At 41.9% G+C, this 23,110-nt stretch overlaps 1 protein-coding gene across 6 annotated transcripts in view; it reads right to left on the bottom strand.

Annotated features, from left to right (window-relative positions):
• Positions 1–23,110, bottom strand: part of caskin1 (CASK interacting protein 1) — a 97,913-nt gene that overhangs the window by 42,046 nt on the left and 32,757 nt on the right. For all 6 annotated transcript variants that reach the window (XM_084372050.1, XM_084372049.1, XM_084372047.1 and 3 more), the window contains exon 2: positions 2,084–2,135. In XM_084372050.1, coding sequence (XP_084228176.1) covers positions 2,084–2,135 — 52 coding nt within the window. The remainder of the gene's footprint in view (positions 1–2,083; positions 2,136–23,110) is intronic.

The raw sequence follows: 23,110 nt of genomic DNA on the forward strand, positions 1-23,110 counted from the left end.
GACTCTCACAATGGCTGACGCTGGAATGACTCATGGTTGTAGGAATTTGCATTTCTACACTGCGTGGTGAGGAGAGTCATGTATCATGGATGAACGGGCACTGCGCGTGCCAAATTAATGGAAAAAGTAAAGGGCCACCACGAGCATCTGGAACAGGTCCAGTGTTTGTATCAGATGAACCAGCTCAGGTCTCCTGGAATTCAATTATGGACGAATAAATACTTCTATTTTTTATCAGGCTTAAACATTAAATGAAACATTCAATGTGTCACTCAGTTAGTCTTTATAGACATACTGCAACACTATTTCACATTCTTTAAAGCCGGTGAGAGAATTTTCTTCTACTCATCTGCAATATTCATAAAATACAGACAAGAAAGCCTGCTGCATAATAAATTAAAATGAATGAAATACAGCCATTAAGGGTCTGTTAGAGCATCCATCATAAATGAGCTGCATTATAAAATACAAACAATGCCGGCAAAGCCATTCTAAGCTACACTGGAAATGTGGCTGCGTAAAGACTCTCGGCGCTGGAACTTCACTGATTGCTCAGACAGACACCACAACAACTACAACTTGTGGTACCACAAGCCTCGTTCACAAGACAAGCAAGTGATGGGTGCTACTACTGTAGTATCACTGTGGATGAGGGGTGGACATCAGAGTGAGAGGGTGCAAACGAGCTGAGAGCACAAGCAAGTGAGACAGAGAGAGGGAGCCATGTTTGAGAGAGCTACCGAGTAAATGAGAGGAATAAAATTGTATTTCTTGATAGTTTCATGGTGGCTATGTTCCCAGGAGTCTCCTTTTCATTTATATATTAAATCCAACTCTGTATGACATGTATGAATACTGCGTTTGTATTTCTGTAGCTTGCATGGCTCGTCAAAACATATTTCTAAGATGTGTTTTAAACTAATTTCAAGAAGAACTAGATTGTGTGTCTAATGTTGGTGAGTGTGCGGTCAGGAGACAAAGGAAGAGCGTGGGCCTGACAGTGAGTATGAAGTTAGCAGTATCTTAGTAGCTGTGAACGTAGCGATGCAGTGTGTGTACAGTTTAGGCTATGTCTTGGTGAATAAATGCTTCCTCAAGAAGACCCGAGCCAAGTTCCCATGTCCTGCTTGCCACCTGCTAATGAGAGTCAGCCAAGGAGATAGCAGCAGCATCAACCCAGGCTTACATAAGGTGGACTGACCTTAAAGGTGGACCATCTATTCTCATTTGAGAACAAAAACAAAGAGACGCTTTGCCGCCTGCCCACATAACATTTCTAGTGGAAATTTTGCTATTTCGGGGATTCAGTTGGGTTGAGATCTGGTGATTCATCATCATTTACTGTAAATACCTCTTGTGTCCTGCACAGAAGCATCTATATTTGCTCTGTTTCCTCACACATTTATTTCTTCTTTTCCTTTTTAATTGTCACCCATTTGTATCATCTGTCTGTAAAATCCCATCAGCAGCAGACTGCATCTAAACAAATGATGTGATTTTACGCTGCAAGCCTGTTTTGTTTCCGCTCTCCATTCTGTCTGAAATTAGTGGACATGCTTGTCTGCAGCGTCTTAAACCTGCAGAATTGCTCTCCATGTCTCTAAATACTCTCTGTTACACAATGAAACCAGATTGCTAGGATGTAGGCCACAGTCCTCCACTGATGCATTATATGGCATTGTTTAAAATTGCAGGAAAAAGTGATGTTGATTGGGGTTTTTCGTTAATGATCAAATGGCATGAGGGAATGTGGAACATGCAAAAACACGAACAAGTACTCACAAACAAGGCTGTCAATGATATTAATACTATCTGTATGCCACACATACACACATAAACACGCCATTCTAGTCTGAACTGAGTGGCATCGGGGCTAATCCTCCAGCTTTTGGTACTATAGAGACACAAGTCAAGCTACCAGGATAATACAGCTTTTATATGAATGGGACCGGGGGAGAGGGAGAGGGTGGATATTAAAAAAGAGGGAGAGAGGAGGAGGAGGGGAGTGTGTAAGAATGGCTTGCGGGAATGGAGATAGTGAGGGCGAGAAAAGGAGCGAACAATAATGGAAAGAGTCACTCACCCGTCTGTGTCCTGGAAGTTGACATTCACTTTCTTTGCAGAACCGAGGAGCTCTGAAACACAAATAAAGTGGAACATTAACGTGACGTTTGAAGCCTGTAAATCATAATAATAGCCAGACAATGCCTTTTTATGATATAACCCAGCAATATCGGTGTTGGGTTTAATGTTTACAACATCATTGTAAGATACAGGACGATGTTTTGTATTCCATTTCAAGCCAAAGAACCGACATGTTTCACTTTTTCCTCATCCATTTCTACAGAATGAAAGACTTCTCGATTGTGAAAATGCCATTTATTATGAGTCATATTGTCATCAGATTTTCTCGCCTGCTGTTTGCAGGAAATAATTTGGCCATTTCCTAGAGTTCGGGCCTCCGTGGTGATAACACACATCTCTCATTTAGAATATCTGATCATTCGAAGCATGCTTGCTACTGTGTAAGCATGGGGTAATTCAAATAGAGAAGCCACAATCAAAACCAATACAAATATCATAAAAACATACAAAATGTGCAACTGCTATGTGAAAGGCAAGACAAGTTTATTTATATGGCAGCATTAAGACACAAGGCAATCCAAAGTATAGAAATACATTAAAGGAGACATGTTATGCTCATTTTCAGGTTGGTCATTTTATTTTGTGTTACTACTAGAACAGGTGTATATGCTTTGGTGCTCACCGGTTCAACACATTGGTGTTGAGCCCCCTCCTCAATACCAAGTCTCCTCTAATTGGTCAGCTCACACACGCCTGACCCAGCAACAGAGAAGCTGTGCTGAATTAATTCTTGCGTGCCAAACGAGCCACTAGGCATTGATTATGTCAGTGTGTGACTCCATGACACTGTGTGATGTCACAAAGTCATATAATTAAAGGCGACAGAGACTACTGACGAGGTGTTTCAGGAGCAGTGTTTTCTGTGGGACAGAAGAGCTTCTGAACATAAAACACTGAAGGAAGGAAAAAACCCATAGCATCATAGGTCTCCTTTAAAAGGAAAAGACGTTAAGAAAATAGATCAAATACTTAATGCTGTTCAAGTTATAAAGTAAAGTATTACAAACACTACATGTGTTTAAACGATGTGCTGCTCAGGACAGTGCATCTGTTGGGCTTTTTTGTTTTGGGGTTCTGAGTGCACAGTATGCTGGGCTCAAAAAGCATTTTGAGACTAACGTGTGTTAAATGCTCCTCATGAATACATTTAAACTGACTTTTGCAACACTCCACACTTGAGCACAGATGGTGATGTTGCATTACGTATTTACATTACAGCTCTGTAGGCTGTAAACAGACAACACGGTCTCATAAAAGTCTGTCACAAAGAAGAAAATGTAAAGTTGAACTGAATGTGAACTCAAAGTAAAATCCCTATACTGGAAATATATGACGAAAGCCAGCTAGACAATAGCTTTTGAGATGCTGGTAACCGGACATCATTACCTTCGGACGCAGCCAGGCTAGCCATTTCCCCCTGTTTCCAGTCTATGTGTTAAGCTAAGCTAACAAGCTTCTGGCAGTAGCTTAACGTTTACTGTAAGGACGTCGAACTTTTCTCGAAATGTTGTGGGGAGGAATCCGTTTGTCTTGGCCAAGGACGTTATATTAAAATCTGGACACAATGTTGGAGGCGGAGCCCCATTCATTTCTATGAAAGCTGCTCAGTGGCGCAGGAAGCTAAAATGGCTTCACAGCTTTAAAATGACCTGGATCTTCCATGTTGTAGGGCTAATAGAGCATGCGCACTTGAGACTTCCGCCAACCGAAATAATTTAAACTTGTGGCTCTTCTAGACTTTCTAAATTGACCAAATTGGGGTTGTGAGGCAACACACAGTCAGGCCACTACGAAAGTTGGTTTCAAAGCCTGCCGCTCTTCCTGGGCTTGGTTTTAGCTCTCTCTCACAGTGATGATGTCACTGATTTTCTCACTCTATCCATCACAGCACAGGAGGCCCACTGGCTCACTGCCAGAGCAATGTCACAGGTGAGGAAACTAACAGCAGCACCCATGACCTCTCTCATGATATGACACTGCTAAATACACATTAAATGCCTTTAAACATATGCACAGCTCATAGAGTGACTTATTACAGGCAGTGGAAGTCAGATCATGTTCACACATAAACCCATGCTAACACATCACATGCAGACACACTGTCCGCTGTCTCCTCGCTCAACATTCTTCGACTTACTCGTGTTATTTTACATTCGTTACCCTTTCATTTGTTTTTTCATGTCTTATGTGAGCTGATGATGCAGCACTGAGGCACGGCCTAGATGAGTCTGTGCCTTCTGTTTCTACTTTCTCTCTTTCACAGTGCACTCATGCACACTCATGCACACACACAAACACACACCCACACACACACAGAGCCTCCAGGGTGCAGGAAACAGGACAGTCCCTCTATTGTGGAGGAGACAGCTCCCAGCGCCACTGGGAGAGGAACATTGATTTCCTAACAGGCTATTTCTGGCCGCTAAATGCAGGGATTCACACACACACACACACACACACACACACACACACACACACACACACACACACACACACCCACACACATACACACACACACACACACACACACACACACACACACATACACACACACGGACCAAGAGCTTTCAAAGGCACTATCTACATCCTGTGTGTTTGTATGTGTGTGTGTGTGTGTGTGTGTGTGTGCTTGTTGTGAGAGGGGTAAACCATAGATCCACTAACATGCATTATTACAAAGAAGTGGTGACGTCAAGGAAAAAAGATAAAGATGTCGGAGAAACTGACGTGAAACATTGTGAGAGAAAGCAAAGAGAGACAAGGATAGAACATTTCGAAAATTTTAAAATTTGGGATAGCACTCAAAAGAACCATACAATGACTGGCTTCTTCCCAAAAAATAACAAACACACACACACACACACACACACACACACACACACACACACACGCACACACACACATTAGTCTTTGTTCATGGTCTTCCACATCTGTACATCTGTCCAGCAGCAGTCAACCATGACCTTTGGACTATATAACGTCATCAGACCATCAAACCTGACCCCTGGTCATAAGAAGTCCCCTTATGTGACAGGAAAATAGACACGCCCTGATGAACGGAAAGAAAATTCCCTCGTTTAATCTGATGGTGTCTTTGACAGGGACTGTTGAAGAAAACCTTCCAGTGGGAGCGTGGATGCACACTGATTTAAGCTGCCACATCTGTGTCATCTAGCGATTTCCTACATTTGCGAAGCGAGCTGTCGCTACACCTATCACGTTTTCATTTCTCACACGGCACATATACCATCTAAACCATCTATTTTTTTTTTTAAACCATAGGTCAGTGATTTCACAAAAAGACTAAAGACAAAAACTATTGCCGAGAGGTGTTTCAGCTTGCAAGCTACTTTAAAAAATAAAATAAAATCACTACATGTAGCCTGTTGCCACCAAGAAGACTTGGAAACAGTCCATGTATTTTAAGTGTGAGAAGGAAAAATGTAAGATGAAACCCTTTTTTGAAACATAACACCATTTGACTGCTTCATCGTTGATATATTTGTCAACAGAACTTCTGACATGAGCCTGCAAGTGAAACATGGCTTTGAGAATAACAAGTGTCACTGGGGCTGCTAGAGAATAAACTTCCTGCAATCTAATAAAGAGAGCCGCAAATGTTAGCCTGAACTCTATAGCATCAATGATTGGATCCCAGACTGTGGGGATACACTACAGTGTGCAGCTAGTTGTGAATTATGAGCTCTTTGACTTACTGGGCATGCTAATGATAGCAGATCACATAGGGGCAGATAAACACTCTGTTTAATCTGTTCCACTTTTGCTGTTGTGCTTTTGGTTTTGGAGAGGGTGAGAAAAAAGAAAACCATCCAAACTCTAAATGCCAAGGATCGAACTTACTAAATCAAAAGCTTGATGGACCTGCTGTGTCTTGTTACAACTGTTAAGCTACGAGTAGACAACTGTTGTATGGGGAGGGGGTTTATTCATCTGTAGGATGGGGAAGAGTCATGCTAGCAAAGTAGTGAGAGCAATTTGCCTGCAACATGTTTTGTGGCTGAACTTCCCTAAAGTCTACCAGGGCTACATTCATTAAACTAATTGGCCTCTCTGCCTCTTCTGTGATGGATTTTTCCAGTTGAACATCCGGGCTAAGTGGTGAGTGGATGTCTATTGATGTTAAGGATTGTGTAGTTGTGCCTGAAATCCATCATACCAAAGAAAAAACGTGTGAATACCAAACATTTGTCCAACATTAAGGAGAGAACAATGTGTTTAAAGGAAAAAGATCAATTTTCTTATAAAACAATGGAAAAAAACAAAAAGTTTAATGGAGTATGAACTCTTGGTGATTAGTAACACATGACAGGTCATTAATAATTTCATGCTGTTTCTTCCAAACAGTGACTACATAAGAAGAATGACCAGCAACGGGACTTACATTCTGCAACATGCAGTACTACAGTAAAACTGTGCAGAGGTTAATTTGTTTAAACCAGCATCACAATGAGCTTCAAACTGTGAGCAGTGTGAACAATGTAAAGTGAATATATTGATTATTCTCGGTAGACTAATCAGGCTGAACAATTTAGAGACACACGCACACAAACACACACACCTGGTATATGGGCAAACTGGGTGATAAATACCTCCTGCCAAAGTTTTTGCTGTTGCATCAGTGTGTGACCATGTCTGTGTGTGTGTGTGTGTGTGTGTGTTGCTCAGAGATGCTGGACAGCAACATAGCAGGAGACAGTCATAACAAACAGTGAAACCATGGTTATGGTGAAGCCAGCCAACCGAAAAACACACATTTCTCAAAAACAGTCCAAAACTCCACACCCACATTAGCGCAAATCACATTGGATCCACACACACACACACACACACACACACACACACACACACACTGTAAGAACGCATTAACACATTCATGTTCACACAAAAACTACATGCACGCTTAAATGCACAGTGAGAGTATACACACATGCAAAAAACACATAAACCATCTGCTTCTCCATTTTTGCTTCGTACATAGCTGCACTTGAACACTGCACTAACTGCACAACTATTGCAGTCACTGTCAAAGCATCTGACAGCAGCCTTATGTATATCTTCTGTACACCAGCCTAGACATGCCTGCTGTGAGGACGGTACCTGCAGTCTAAAGAGAAGTGGTACAATACAGAAAACAGTCACCATTGCCATATTCATGTTGGCTATAAACACTTTTGTGGTATTCTGAAAATAAACTCTCCAACAGAGGCAAAAAGTTCTCTGAAAATGCCGGAGGCAGTCCATCTTTATAAAACCCAGTAAAGAAAATCTGTTTTTATAAAGTCAATTAAAATTGTAGAACCCTGAGGGACTGTTTTCTATGTGTGCGAGTCATTATGTTGGCATAGTGCCTTCGGTTATGAGATAAAGAAAAAAAAAATAGAATATGAATTGAAGAATAAAATATAAGCAAGTGGGTTAAGACTGAGAAGCAGCAAATATGCATATAAACCATATAGAGCAAATGATGGACTGGAGCATCAGAGCTCATAAAACAGCAACAGATACAGTATGTATGAAGGACATGATGAAATATGCAGTGTGATCAACAGGAAATGGTTTTAAATATAGAAAAAAATATATAAATAAAAGTAAGAAATGAGACTTAGCAAATCACGTTTGTAAATATACAGCAATGAGTGAATAAATCATGTGTTTACTATATCTAGCCAAAGTCCAGACATGCTCTCTAGGCTAGCTGCAGTTCCACTAGCTTCTGTAACTCAGCAGTTCTTCAACTTTTTTAAGATAACAAATTATTCAAAATCTATGAGCAAGATTTTCATTGATCTTACAATACGGATAGTTAACTTAAGGAGCACATTCTCGCTTATGTACCAACACTGTATTGTAACATCATTTTCCGTTTGTATTGTAACGTTTGCTGTAATACCTTTTATTATCTTTAATATCTCTTGAGGACACTAAAAACAGGAATATAAAAAAAATAATAATACTGTTACTGAACAATACTAAGAGTCAGCAGCCATGCTAATGGCTCTGTGAAGCAAAATGCTAATGTCAGCTGAGGACAATGCTAATATGCTTATGTTTAGCAGGTTTAAAGATCACCACTTATTGTAACATGTTAGCAACAACTGCCGAGGCTGACGGGAAGTTCATTAGTTTTTTTATTTTTACTCAGCCCAAAGTGTTGGACAAATTAAAATGTTGACCTGATAGCGGCAGTAGAGGGAAACTTTACTCTATCCTGAGTGGAACATGAATATATTATACCAAATGCCAAGGCAATCCACCCAATTGTTATTCAGATATTTCAGTCTGGACTTAAGTTATGGACCGACCAATGGTGCCACCTCTAGAGCCATGCAGCTAGCGTTGCTATCAACATATGCAGAAATTAACCCTAACCCTAACCCTAACCCATTGAAGGGGGTGGTGGCTGACCTCCAGCAATTAGCTACTTTGCAAAAGTAAAAAAAAAAAACAAGTGTGCCTGACGTGTTAATTTACTTCTACCATTCAACAGAACAAAACACATTTAGTTATAACCAGTTAGATCTTGTGCGTCAGCGCAGCTGCATTGCTCCTTAGCTGTGGCTTCTTTACCCTGTTAGGTATTAGTTATTTACCTTTCAATAATCCAGTTTACCTTAATGGTGGTAATCAGGGGTTTCTTTATATACATTAAGTACAACTGGACTTTTGGTGACACTTTTGGTGCCACCTTCAGGAATTACTCTTGTGAAATGAAATATTTACCCTTGGCAAACAACTGCTAATCTGTCTAGACAATGCTTGTCTAGACAAATTAAATTGCAGGAAATACTGTTGAGTAAGATTATGTCTATGGCTGGATTTGTAGTAATTTGCATTATTACAAATGTCTTTTAGATTAGGTTTTTCCTTATATGTGTATGTGTAATTGGGAAAACCAATCCACTGAGCCAAAGTTGTGTTAACACAATGTCCGCTCCACTCTGCTTTTCATATGTGTCTTGAAGGGGTATCGGTTGCCTCCTGTTAACATACCCCAGTAAAGTTCAAAGGTCACGAAGAGCTGAAAGGCATGGTGAGTTTAAGATTGTAGTGCCTATGCATGAGCCAGTGTGCATATTAGAAAAGGTTAGATATATCCAAATATGAGATAAAGGCAGAGAGGGTAAAAGAGGAGTCCACATGGCTTTTTTCAGGGGGATTATTTGCAGTCTGCTGATTCTCTGTTTTCTTACCCCCAGCTAAAGTGGGCTGAATGAATCCTCATGGGAGAGGAACAGGGAACAGTGTCACTGCTTTTCTTAAAATGCTGTGCTGTTATATAATATCTGTCCTGGGGAAGTCTGTTTGTCCTTTTGAACAAGGGAGCTTATTATGTTCCATCACATGAAATGCATTTACATTACAGAAAGGAAAATTTCCTTATCCATGTTAGCTCATGATGTTAGCTCTCTGCTTTTCTCCTGTCTCTAAATGTCTTTTCCCTTCCTCTCTCCCTCACTCTCCCTGGCAGTGAGGATGGAAAATAGTGTGCTGGCCTCTGGAGTACTCTCCTGAAAGTAGACCTGTTGTCTTGGCCCTGATCGATCTGTCCCCATTTCCCCTCCTCTGACTGCTTTCTTCACCTCTCCACCCTTCTTTCTCCATTTTCTCCATTATTCTTGTGCCATCCTTCTCTCCATGTCTGCAAAATGAGTAAAGCGGTAGCATTACGTTTCTCTGTCATGCAATCGTTTTCCTTTCTGTTCCTCGATTGAAGAACTAAAATTACACTGGCAGACGTAGCAGGGTCTGTCTTCATGCACTTATCCTGCATTATTAAGGTGGTAGACTCTATGCGCTGGAACGTCCCCCAGCAGAATCAAATCAGGACTGTTGTAAAACTACACTCCCATGTTGGTTTAACCTTTCCTGACTATGGTTTGAACTCAGCCAAAGAAACGCCCCTTAATTGACCTTTGAATAGACAAAAACTGGAAAAATGGGTTTTTATCTTTCTCTTTGTAATCCTATTCCTAAATTTTGGGTACATGGACAATTGTTAGCAGTCACTAAGATAAGGTGCAAGACAGAGAGAGACTCACGAAGATAAAGTTATGAAGACAACACCTGAATCTGTGACTCTCAGCGCTATTTAACTTCCTGACGCAACTCCGTCAAGTGACAATAGTATTGCTAGTCTGATAAAATGTGCTTAAAAATACAGTATGTAATTTCTGCAGCTAGTGGTCAATCAAAACCAAACCAAATAACATACTGTAAGTAGTGTGGGGATCATTGGAGATGTTGTCTTTATTCAACCACCATTGCTAGTGGTAATCTATCAATGCAACTCAAGCAGCAGATGTTCACAGACAATGTTTTAAAGTTACATCATGTTACTCTTAGACTTGTTCATTGACTCTGTCTCTCCCGGAAGTTATAGCAACAGGAGACCACATAAAATGCACTGTTACCTCGAATAAAGTTATGGATTCCTCTGCGTTTTAACATTTTAGGAAACATTTTGGGTAATGTAAGTACAAAGTTCAACAAAAATATATAACAAGGTCTAGCCACAGACAAGACATATTGATGCAGAAATCAATATGGGCCCTGGGTATCCAAAATAATCCCAGCTGCTTCATAATTCCTCAAACAAAATTTGAAAATACAAGAGCAGCCTTGGTCACAGTTGGCTGTTTTTTATCCGGTTAACAAATAGGAAGCCATCTCTGTCCTTGAGGCCTGCGTGCTCGTGTGTGTGGGTTGAAAACTTGTTTCGCTTCAGACTCAGTGCACTCAGCGACCCCCCTTCTTCATTCTCTGACATCATAAAAGGACACAGCCGGCCCCGTGTCATCAAATAAGGACAGAGTCTTTATACGAGACATCATATAAGGACAGAGTGGGTAAGAGTGGGAGCGCTGCCAAAATCATCCTCTGCCTGCCAAATGTACACGCACAGAAAATCAGCCTGCGCAGGCATTCCCACAGTGCTGCATCATGAATGTATACAGACACAGTGACAGGCGAACCAAACACACACACACATTACAGTGATTTGTAGCAAGCACGTAACTCAGATGTCCCACAATGAAGAAGTGGCATTAACAATTTTTCTGAATATAAATACTACCAGACAGATGAACTGTGTGTGTGTGTGTGTGTGTGTGTGTGTGTGTGTGTGGCGGTAGAATCGTGTCATAATGCGTGCGCACCTATCAACTGAACGTGTCACACGCGCGTGCTTTGACGCCTGTGCAGCAAGCAGCGCCTGACGTGTAATGTAGTTTCCTCATTTACTTATAATGGTCCCCCGTTCACACGCACGTTCACGCGTGATGACTGCTGCACGCCGGTAATCACACGACGCGTAGTGACTACGCGTAACATTCATGCGTTTTTATGCGAACGCACGCATTAACGCTCGCATGAAGATAATTGAACATTTTTGTCACACGCTCACGCGTAGGTGCAAATGACGTGCGCAAACTATGTCACGCGTTATGGCGGTAGAATCGTGTCATAATGCGTGCGCACCTATCAACTGAACGTGTCACACGCGCGTGCTTTGATGCCTGTGCAGCGAGCAGCGCCTGACGTGTAATGTAGTTTCCCCATTGACTTATAATGGTCCCCCGTTCACACGCACGTTCACGCGTATGACTGCTGCACGCCGGTAATCACACGACGCGTAGTGACTACGTGTAACATTCATGCGTTTTTATGCGAACGCACGCATTAACGCTCGCATGAAGATAATTGAACATTTTTGTCACACGCTCACATGTAGGTGGAAATGACGTGCGCAAACTATGTCACGCGTAACAAGATGCTGCGTGCGTATGAAGCAGCGTGCGCACGTCTGTCTGTCACTGTTTGACAAATGTTGTCACGCGTTCACACACGCGTGCGGTCGCAGTTTCTGATGACTGCAACCGGAAGTTGATCTGCACCGTGCGCAACACACCGCGTACTTAGACGCCTCGCGTAGTTGGCCTTTTCATTTTATTGAAGTGTCGTCAACCAGGGGAGGCAGCAGTGAGCCACACACTGCTGCCAGAATTATAAAAGAAGAATGAGAAGGAGGAGAAGTGTTTTTTTTGTTATATATATATATATATATATATATATATGTATGTATAAAAAACGTTGCTGCTCGAGTCCTCAGTGGGACCAGGACGGTGGATCATTGATAAAAGTGCGTGCTTCCCCCGCCCCTCCCAACAAAAGTCCTGGGAGTGCGCACGCTGCTTCGTACGCACGCAGCTTCTTGTTACGCGTGAAATACAGTCTGCACGTAACAACGCATGCGTGCACACACCCGTTGCTGCGCATCTCTCTGGTTGTTTTGACATTGATATACCTTCATACACGCGTAACAAGAAGCTGCGTGCGTATGAAGCAGCGTGCGCACGTCTGTCTGTCACTGTTTGACAAATGTTGTCACGCGTTCACACACACGTGCGGTCGCAGCTTCTGATGTGCGACCGGAAGTTGATCTGCACCGTGCGCAACACTCCGCGTACTTTGACGCCTCGCGTAGTTGTTCTGTGTTCCATGTTCATCCAGTAGATGGAGCCATCGATCCAATACGAGATACAGACATACAGGCTTTTACATGACATGATTCATTTATTCCATGAAGACAGAGAAAGATTTCTGTTGCTGTTTCTTTACTTTGCTTTCTCACATAAGACACAAAATCAATGACAAACATTTGTAAGTTAACCACGCCCCCCGCAGGTAATCAGTTCATTGAGAACTGCTGGGACCGCTGGAGAGGTGCGTTAGGTTTGTGCACCTGAACAGCTGCAACACACTCCCAGGACTTTTGTTGTGAGGGGCGGGGGAAGCACGCACTTTTATCAATGATCCACCGTCCTGGTCCCACCGAGGACTCGAGCAGCAGCGTTTTTTATACATACATATATGTATATATATATATATATGTATGTATATGTATATATATATATATATATATATATATATATATATATATATATATATATATATATATGTATGTATATATATATATATATATATATATATATATGTATATATTTATATATATATATATATATATATATATACAACAAAAAAAAACACTTCTCCTCCTCCCCCTTTTCATTCTTCTTTTATAATTCTGGCAGGCAGTGTATGGCTCACTGCTGCCTCCCCTGGTTGACTACACTTCAATAAAATGAAAAGGCCAACTACACGAGGCGTCAAAGTACGCGGAGTGTTGCGCGCGGTGCAGATCAACTTCCGGTCGCACATCAGAAACTGCGACCGCACGTGTGTGTGAACGCGTGACAACATTTGTCAAACAGTGACAGACAGACGTGTGCACGCTGCTTCATACGCACGCAGCTTCTTGTTACGCGTGAAATACAATCTGCACGTAACAACGCACGCACGCACGCACGCACGCATAACAAAATTCTCATGCGTGCACACACACGTTGCTGCGCATCTCTCTGGTTGTTTTGACATCGATATACCTTCATAGTGTGTGTGAGTGCGTGTGTGTGTGTGTGTGTGTGTGTATGTGTGTGTGTGTGTGTGTGTGTCAGCATGGTAACTGCAGGAGCTGTCTGATCCTCGTTGACCCTCTTTGCTCCCCCCCCCCATCAACACTTCCAGAGCAGGTAGCACACACACACCATCTGCTCACAGCACCCACACACACACACAAAAGCACACACACTCAAACACAGACACACCTACAGTCACATAATCAAATGCAATCCTTCATTAGTTATAATATGTTAAACACATCAAAATGCTCATACAGTGTATGACTGACATGACAAGCTGTTCACATATCTGCATCTTCTCGTCCCTTTTCATGATTAACTTGTAAAATCCGAAAAATAAAGCCAACCAATCAGCAAACACCTGCTTTACGCCGCATTAAACCCAGCTGTAGCTGCCAACACGTATTTTCAAGAGCAGATGTGAGCCAACTATTATAAAACATGCACAGATGCTCCAAAAGTGGGTTGATAGATCAAATCGCAGCACTACTGGAACTCGGTGTCCCGCCAGCGACTGACTCCAGCCAGGAATGGCGTAGCGGCGGGGATTGGTGATCATTTTGGTGTAAGTCCCACATCTGTTGCTGTTTCCATCTCGGTAACCAACACTTAGATGGAAACAGGTCAGACTGAGTGGGATGGGCAGGATTACGTAGAATTTATGACGTGATTTTTTTTTTAATATTGGGACTTTTTTTCCATCTATAATAGCGATAGAATGCGATGGCGTTGTTAATTCTTGTTAATTCGGCAAACGTTATACACAGGATATTTATCTTTCTTTGGGTATAAAACATTTCTATTTGTGCAGTTATTTAGGTGTATATATGCCTATAGAGCGGGGGAAGTAAGAGCTGATCACAAGTTGTCACTGGAGATGCATGTTAATATAAAATGTGAACAGCCTATAAGAGGAAGGAGCTGTGAAGGAGCTGTCAGTCAAGCCTAGTCCCTACACGCTCACACTGTCCTGTAAAGAGATCTAACAAGCAAAAACATCAATTGAAATAGAGAAGTCTGTAACGCCAGAGACGGCGACAGTTTGACACATATCCCACCCATCCTAACCTAAAGCTAATTGTGTGACTCATAGCTGCCGAGCCTGGAAACGTATCAGCCAACGGTGCTGTTGAACAGTGTCGTGAAACATTGTGCATGAAGTAGAAGTATAACCTGTGGGGAAAACACATTTTAAACCTTGTCTTCTTTTTATCAGACTTGACTGCCTGAAATAACTGCCACAATATGGCTGCAGAGGAGCAAGACTTGTCTGTAAGGACTCTGACATGAGTGAAAACACCTGTGTTGGTCGACTGGTTGTCTCCAGCTTCTATCCTGTGTGTATTAAAAACATAAAACCAATTCTAAAGGGAGAAAACCCTCCACATAAATAGGTGTGGATTATATGCTTCTGTACACCTGCTGCTAATCTTATTATGTACCTGCTGCAGACACACACACACATGCAAGGTATGTCCCGCAGATGCTCACAACACACACAGCACAAACACAACATACACACAAACTGAATAACTTCACTCTTTCGCATCCTGCCGCAGCAGAACTGTGGGAAAATACTGATTTCATGATATTGCTGCAACACCTCAGCCTGCAGCCTAACTCCGCTCACGGTTTCCCTCCCTACACACACACACACACACACACACACACACACACACAGCTAAGGAGCAGTGGGTTGCATAGAGGCGGTTGCTAGGCAACAAGCATCCTCTAGCTCTCCCTATACATGGAAAAGTGTGCTGTACACACACCCAAAGCAAGGATTCAGGATCACATGCACCCACACACACACACACATTCATATTGCAGTAATGAGAGTGGGGGCAGTGTGAGAGTGTGACATCCTTATTTCCAGATTGTCTGAAACAACATCTGCTTCCTCTCAGTGAACAAATGTGACTTCATGGAGACTCCTCCACTCACATCCAGCTGACGCCTGCACCCAGATCAGCTGAGCTCAATGCAGTGAAATAGCTCCAGTTCATTACCACGGTTAACTCATTAATTACTGTAAGTATAGGCCGTCTCTCCTCGCCGTCGACCCATATGGGCTGCTGGTAGTAAACACACTAATTGTGTATTTAAACGTCTCTCAAACAGCCTGATTCTCATTTCCCAGGGAGCTCTATGTATATCAAAGCGGAGCAAAAGGGAGCAGTAAGCTATTAAAACAGAATGCAGCGCAGTTATAATCATAGACGGGTAAACAAAACACAAACACATTAACGCAAAGCAGCAAGACACCACAGATAAACATTCATGTTACAAATGAGTGATTCTAATTGAGGTTTCTGTTGTGGATTATCTTAGTCAAACGTATTATAAAAAAATATATAATTGTGCATTGATTTACAGAGTGTTGAAAACTTGGCTGTCTTGTAACTGTGGAGAGTAATTAGTTGATCTATAGTGGAGAGCTGCAGTGCAGTTTTGTGGGTCTCATTTATCAAACACAGCAGTGACAAATGGGCTCAGATAGATCTCGGAATATAATGTGCATCATGAATTGGTTCGACTTTTAGTTTGTCTTTAATAATTTAGTGTTTGCATTTGGTCATTTTGCAAAGAAAAATGCACTTACTGTCTTTTTATGGGTCTTTCAACTGCATCTCTAGAACTTCATCATGTTTTTTACAATTATTCATTATCCGACATGTTACAGTAGATCAGAGAGAAGCCTTTGAATGCCTGAAGACAAAACCAAATATCGTTTTTGGATTATCAGACAAAGAGAAATGAATGTTGACATGTCACCTTGTCTCAAGGAAAATCACAATGGCAATTTTTTACCATTTTCTGTATACAATTATGGACAAAAGATAATTGGGCAATGATTGATCTGCAGAAGGAGGAAATGTCTGTGTGCTTATCATTAATGTCCACATATTGACTTGAGACATGACAAATAGTCTGAAAGACAATCATGCAATGTGCACAAGTGTGGTATGGAAGCTCAAAGCCACTCGAAGTGCACTGAGAATGGACCTCCGTGAAGTGAATCAAATACTTTTCAGGGAGAGAGAAGGAGCAATGTAATTTTAAGATGCTTATAGCAAGCAATATGTGCACATTTTAGTTTAAAACATTTAAAAAAAAACAAAAAAAAAACAACAATGTATCAACGTAATGTGAAAAAATAAAATTTTTCACATTATATTATGGCTCCATCGCTGCTGGGTTGCCCCTGAAAACCTCAGTCCTAAAGACTAGCTGCAAATTGAGCAAACTAGCTAACAGCAGCAACAGTTAGCGGTTACAGTCTTGATACGCTGCCCCCTATTTGTTTGGAGTATGAATTCAACAGGTGGCCAATTCTTACATATTGCACCTTTAAATGTAGCTCTGTGTTTTTAAATGTCTTCTTTAAATCACACTTAAACATAATAAACACATTTCCCACATTGTATCCTGTTTCTCTGCTTTCATCCTTCTGTTATTTCTTTTAATGTCACCTAAACTTGAACTTGATTAGTCTGACACAGATTAGAACTAATGACCGTACTGTCTATGTAATCTCTCTCTCTCTCTTGCTACCTAATTGACCCTGGTTCACTTCTGTCACTCAGAGTGCTGCCGTGGGACAGTTTCATTGATTGACAGCTGCATTATGGGATGGCAGCAGTCAAGTAATTGCATGCTCTCAGACTGGAGGACGTCACATGATGGACAAACATGTAAACACAGGCGTGGGACCACAAGTGCATGCAATGTTGAATGAGTAAACACAACCACATCATAAACACATGTACACACACACACACATACTATGCACACAGATGAGTATTGTTTGGAGCGTGCCAGAGGAAGTCAAAGGTGCAGCCAGCTGAATTCATTTACTATAAATACACACATCAAATCCTTGCTGACTCTCCACACACACACACACACACACACACACACACCAACTCTGTGAAACTCCTCGGTGTGCTCCCTCACACATGTGTGATCCTGACACATCTGTTTCTGAGCAGGGAGGATGAAGGTAAAGTGTGTGTGTGTGTGTGTGTGTGTGTGTGTGATAACCTGACTCCCTGATGAAGCCAGCAGACCAGCCCATCTTTCTGATTCTATTACCTGATCAATTACTCCCGTCTCCCCTCTCATCTTCTCCTCCGTATCTGCCTTGCTTTCTCTCTGATTTCTTCCTCCCCCCCCTACATCTTTCCTCCCATCCGCTCACCCTTTTCTCTCCTCGCCTCCCTTCCCCTGCTATCTTTGCTTCCCCTTTATCTTCCTTTTGACTGCTAAATCACAAAAACATTTCTCTGTTACTCCCTTCCCGTGTCTCACTTGCAAGGCAAAAAGAATTGAAGCTTATAGTACAACATCGCATATAGGTGTAATGTTTGTCCACATACTTTTGGCCATGTCAACTAAATAGAGTTCTCTGTACGTTACATCTTTCTTCATTCACCCCATGTTTCTCTATTTAAACAGGAATATGAATAACGAAATGAAACTAGGTCGTACCATAAGTTCAACACAAACTACAACAATACAACTATGTGGCTTCACCCTAATAAGTCAACCATAATCCTGAGTAAAGGACGGGTTATAAGTTCAAGAAAAACACTACTGACTAGGTAAGTCAGTTCACTGTCACGTGTAAACTAGATAGCATATGACACATAGATGTATGTCACATCTATGTCCGCTAACCTCATTAATAATACAACAATCATATCTCCATCGCTTCTGTTGTACTTTGATGTTTTTTTATAACCACGCCAGTGGGCAGGGCTCTCGGGAGGGCGATGTGGGTCAGCAGGCGGTCGGTCGCCCTCTTTGGTCCAGAAATATCTCTACAACTATTTCTAGAGATTGACAGCAGAACGTTGTACAGATATTCACGGTCCCCAGAGGATGAATCCTTCTGACCTTTACCTGCTGAGATTTATGACCAAACACATTCACAAACTTCACAGTCCCAAAAACCTCAGCTGTCACATCAGCCATTGCGCAACAAAAACAGGAGGCATTGATTTACCCGGTCGCTATTCCCAGGTAACGGTGGAACAACTGGAATAACTGTGGAAACTCTGCACTGCAAAAAAAAAAGAAGCCTGCTGATGGAGGACGCAAAGAAGGTGAAGAGGGAGTAACGGACAGGCGTTCATTCGATTGAGAGCGCCAGTGTTGTGTCAAGGTCTGTTCCCCAGTTGACATGTGTTTCCTCTCACCAGTGGGACTTGAGAACGTTCAAAACTTGCATTCTTTCTGCAAGATCAGTAAGTAACAAAACCTGCCTTACAATACAACAATAAAACTCTGCCTTTTCATAGCACTGAGTTCAGTGTCAAAATGTGATTCTCATGGTTGTGTTTTGCTTTGGACAGTAGCCAGGCTGCTAGTGGAAGCCATATTGCTAAAGCTGTCTTTGCAACTGCTGCGCCAACAGTAATACCAAAGGGCATGTGAGCATTATAAGCATGGTGACTTTAGCATTAAGCTTTAGTGCTTCAGTGCCTCAATACAGCCTCACAGAGCCAACAAACGGGTGTAGAGTTACTGAGGTGTGGATGACTGTATCACACATAAAAATGGTCATAAATAACACAACGTCAACAAATGTCTCTGAAAACTTGCTGCTACAACCAGGGTAAATATTAAGCAACATTGTAACTAAACTTGTAGCACAGCCTGTTTTTCAATGCCGAACTTCACCACGACATTCAAACCAAGCTAGGTTTGAAGGTACAGATACCTGGTGCGACAGACTGCAGCTTCAGTGTGAGAGACGTCCGTGCACGTGTGCCATGAGTGTGTTTTTATTTGTGGGTACGACAGCTGGCAAAGTGCACAGGACAGGATGATGAGTGGTGATTAGTGCCAAGCTACGGATCCATATTTGCTCAGCTGCGCACACACACAAACACACACACACACACACACACACACACACGCTGCCAGGTAAACAGGAAGCAGTGTGATTGAATTATAGAGGAGAGACTTTCCAAGCGGATAGAGGGCCAGGAGAAAGAGACAGAGATGGATAAAGAGAAAAAGTGAAGACAGAAAGAAGAGGAAGCACTGACACAAGAAGTTATTATGAGACAAACCGATCAATACAGGGGGACTGCATTATTACACCATTGTTAAATATGAATTTGCGACAACATGTGGCTAATTCTGACAGCTTGATGTATGAAAGTTTTCATACAGGGATCTTGTTTTTTCTACCATTTAGCAACATGCTGTCAATAAACCTGACTGTATTTAACTGTAAGTGAGGACAAAGACAGACAAAGAGTGGCAGTGCTTTTTATTTATGCTAATTGACTGCTTGATTAACTCTTAACTATTTTCTAAACAAAGTTTAGCAACATTAACTAGGCAGAGCAGGTCTGTGTAGTGTGTGAGGCTTACTAGCTTGCTAGCAACAGTATTAAGTTACAGAGCATTACTGTCAAGGAGCATAGCATTAACTAGCTTAGTTAGCAACTCTGTCCTCCTTGTTATATTTGGGGGAGTTTACACTTCAGCAACCCGGCTAACTATACTTAAGTTAGCATTATCTTTAGTCTCTATCCTAAAAGCCTTCCCTGCTGTAACGGCGAAAGTAAAAACATCCTGTTTGAAAATATGAACAAGTATGTCAGCTACTAGCTACATCTTTCTTCATCACTATGCCAGGAAAAAACTAGCTCCACACTGCAATACAAGCCTTAGACTCAGCCTTTTAGCATGCTATGCTGTATTTAGCATGTAGGTGCATAATTAAGACACTTTTGCACGTTTTGTGCTATAAAAACGAGCCAGCTTGCAACATTAAAAGCCAGCCTGAGACTGTGTTTTAAACCGGCTAAAGAGCTAACATTGGCTCAATTAGCTACAGTAGCTAGCTATAATTGGTCAAATCTGTGCCAGAAAAGCATGTGGTAGGGTCGTAGTAATAGTAGTAGTAGTGTGTGGTGCACTGTGCTGTACACTGTAGACTCTTACCAGGACGATGGGTTTCCATTATAACCTGCTATTTATGCACACAGTGAAACTCTAACCCTGCTCTGACCACACACTCAGCTCACCAGGGGAGGCAGTCTCCATGGATACAAGAGAGCGCCTCGATTGAACTCCTGCTGAAACAACTCTTATTATCTGACCAACATTGTTTCTAGCGGGCCGGCCCCATTGAAACCAATCAGAGTGGGGAACGCCTCGGGTCCCTATCTCTGAGACGCAGAATGAAGCAGTGCAACCAAGATAAGCTGAGCTGACGTCACAGCACAGAGCTGAGAGATCAAACATGGCATCTTGTTGACCGTGTTGTCGATGTGCTGGGACTAACCTACATGTGAGCAGCTAGGGGGAGGGACGAGGGAGCAAGAAGTATTGAGTTTCCCCTACAACTCATAAGAAAATGTTTTGTCACTTGCTGAGTGTCCTCGCTTTATTTTCAAAACAGTTTTGTCATATTCAGACTGTCCATGTGCAACAGCTTTGACCTCCCGTAAACAACTGTGTTACCATCGCTGTTATGGAAATAATCGGTCTGATGAGATGTCTCCGTGTCACCCACAGCTGAACAGAAGCCTCACACAGACGAGGAAATCTCAGGCATGTTTCATGTAATCATAACTTCTATTAGTAGAAGTGAGCATCAAGCTCATCTCAAGTGCTTAAGGCTCCTTCTGTGTTGGACTGGCATTCAACTTTTTCATCATTCTCCATCCCAACAAAATTCACATCCAATGATTCGTGGTCGGAGTCTCTGCCTCACAGAGCTCTGAGAGAAGAGGTTAAAGTGTTGTTTTGTCGACAGCAGTCACTTTGAGCAGCTGTCACCAAAACCAAATTAAAAAAAGATGAAGTCTTTTCTGTATTGATTATTATTGCCCATACAACCTTAGACTGGTAGTGTTATAACTGACACAGTCGGAGGTTAACTGCTGCTCTATAGTTACCTAGCAACAGCTTTCTCACCCGCTATCAAGGTTATCTCCCGGATGGGATACTTTTGTCAGAGCCACACACACACAGATGCGTGTTTGAATGCCATGCACATTGCTGAAAACATGCATTGTATGGTGGTGTATGTAAGTGGATGTGGGAAAATACTGAACATTAACTATGGTAGTCACTCCTTTTTCTGTTTCTCCTGAGGATGACTTGAGATGGGTTCATTCTCTTGGGAACATTGGTGTGCTCAATTGCCATTCGATTTCTAGATTTATCATGTACACGTGGAAATTTTGGCCCGACAGTAGAGAAAAGGTTAGGGAGTCAAAAAAAACCCATGAGGGATCATCCTCTGGGGACCATTGACATCCAAAGCAAATTCCATTTTAGCAGTGGCAGTAGTAGCAGTATTTAAATATCTTAGCTTGGAACAATAATTTTGACATTATCTCCAATTCCTTCCCATTGCTGTATTTCATGGTAAGTATGTAAAAAGCAACGTTAGCATGCTTAAACCCTTAACTACAATGGTGAACATTATACCTGCTGAACATCAGCATGTTTACATTGTACTTGTGGGTTTCTTAGCATGGTAATGTTAGTATTTAGCTTACTACTGCAAAGTAGTAGTAGTAGCTTACTACTAAAGCAAAGTTTTCGAGGCACCACATACAACGTATGTCAACGTAAAGATGTTGAAGTATTAGGTATAATTGATAAATTAGCTTATTGGGGCTAATGAACAAACATGAATAACACAAGATACTTCTTTAAACACGCCCATGCGTCTGTTGCTTTAGCTATAGCTAAAGTACGGATGCTAAATTGCTTGTTTGGCTGTGAAAAAACAAAATGACGCAGGTGAACGGTCACTTCACTTTCTATCTTAACAAACATCCACTCCTGTTTGTGATGATCATGGCTGTACAACTGATCTAGCTGTACAACCCAAGCTTGTGTTTAAGTGTGACATCAACAACCATGACACCCTCCAGTGTAGCACTGTGAGGTGTTTCCACTGACAGACTTATGACAGTGTTGATGGTAATGCAACAAATATGATCTGGTAAACACTTTTAATCCAAAAATGTCTGAATGCACACATGTGTAGTACTGGCTAGCATTAGAGACCAAACCCTGGCTGTGTTTAAGTCAAGACAAGTCAAGTCAAGTGGAGAGGTGTCTGATGCTTTCAATCTGGGATGCACATGACACACAGAAAACATACATTTGCTGCTGGATTTTCTGCCTCTGGCCCACTTTTTTCAATCTGGTTGTCATTTTACATCTGTGCTTGTTTGCCTGGAGAAACGCTAAACGCAATGAATTCCAAGTGCAGACACAGATGCCTCTTCCAATTCCAGTACGCTTAACACGCTGAGACACGCAGACGACATGACGACACCCACACAGACAGGCGAGCACACTTGCGGGCAAAGAGAGACTTAACAGAGGACCATAACAAACCCTGGGGACGGTCACATGGCTCAGTGATCAATAGAGACCATGTGCCTGCTGTATAAAGATCCTTCTCTCTCTGTCCCTCTGTC

The sequence above is a fragment of the Pagrus pagrus genome (assembly GCF_965226575.1).
Source record: "Pagrus pagrus genome assembly, chromosome: 13".
In the NCBI taxonomy this organism is placed as follows: Eukaryota; Metazoa; Chordata; class Actinopteri; order Spariformes; family Sparidae; genus Pagrus; species Pagrus pagrus.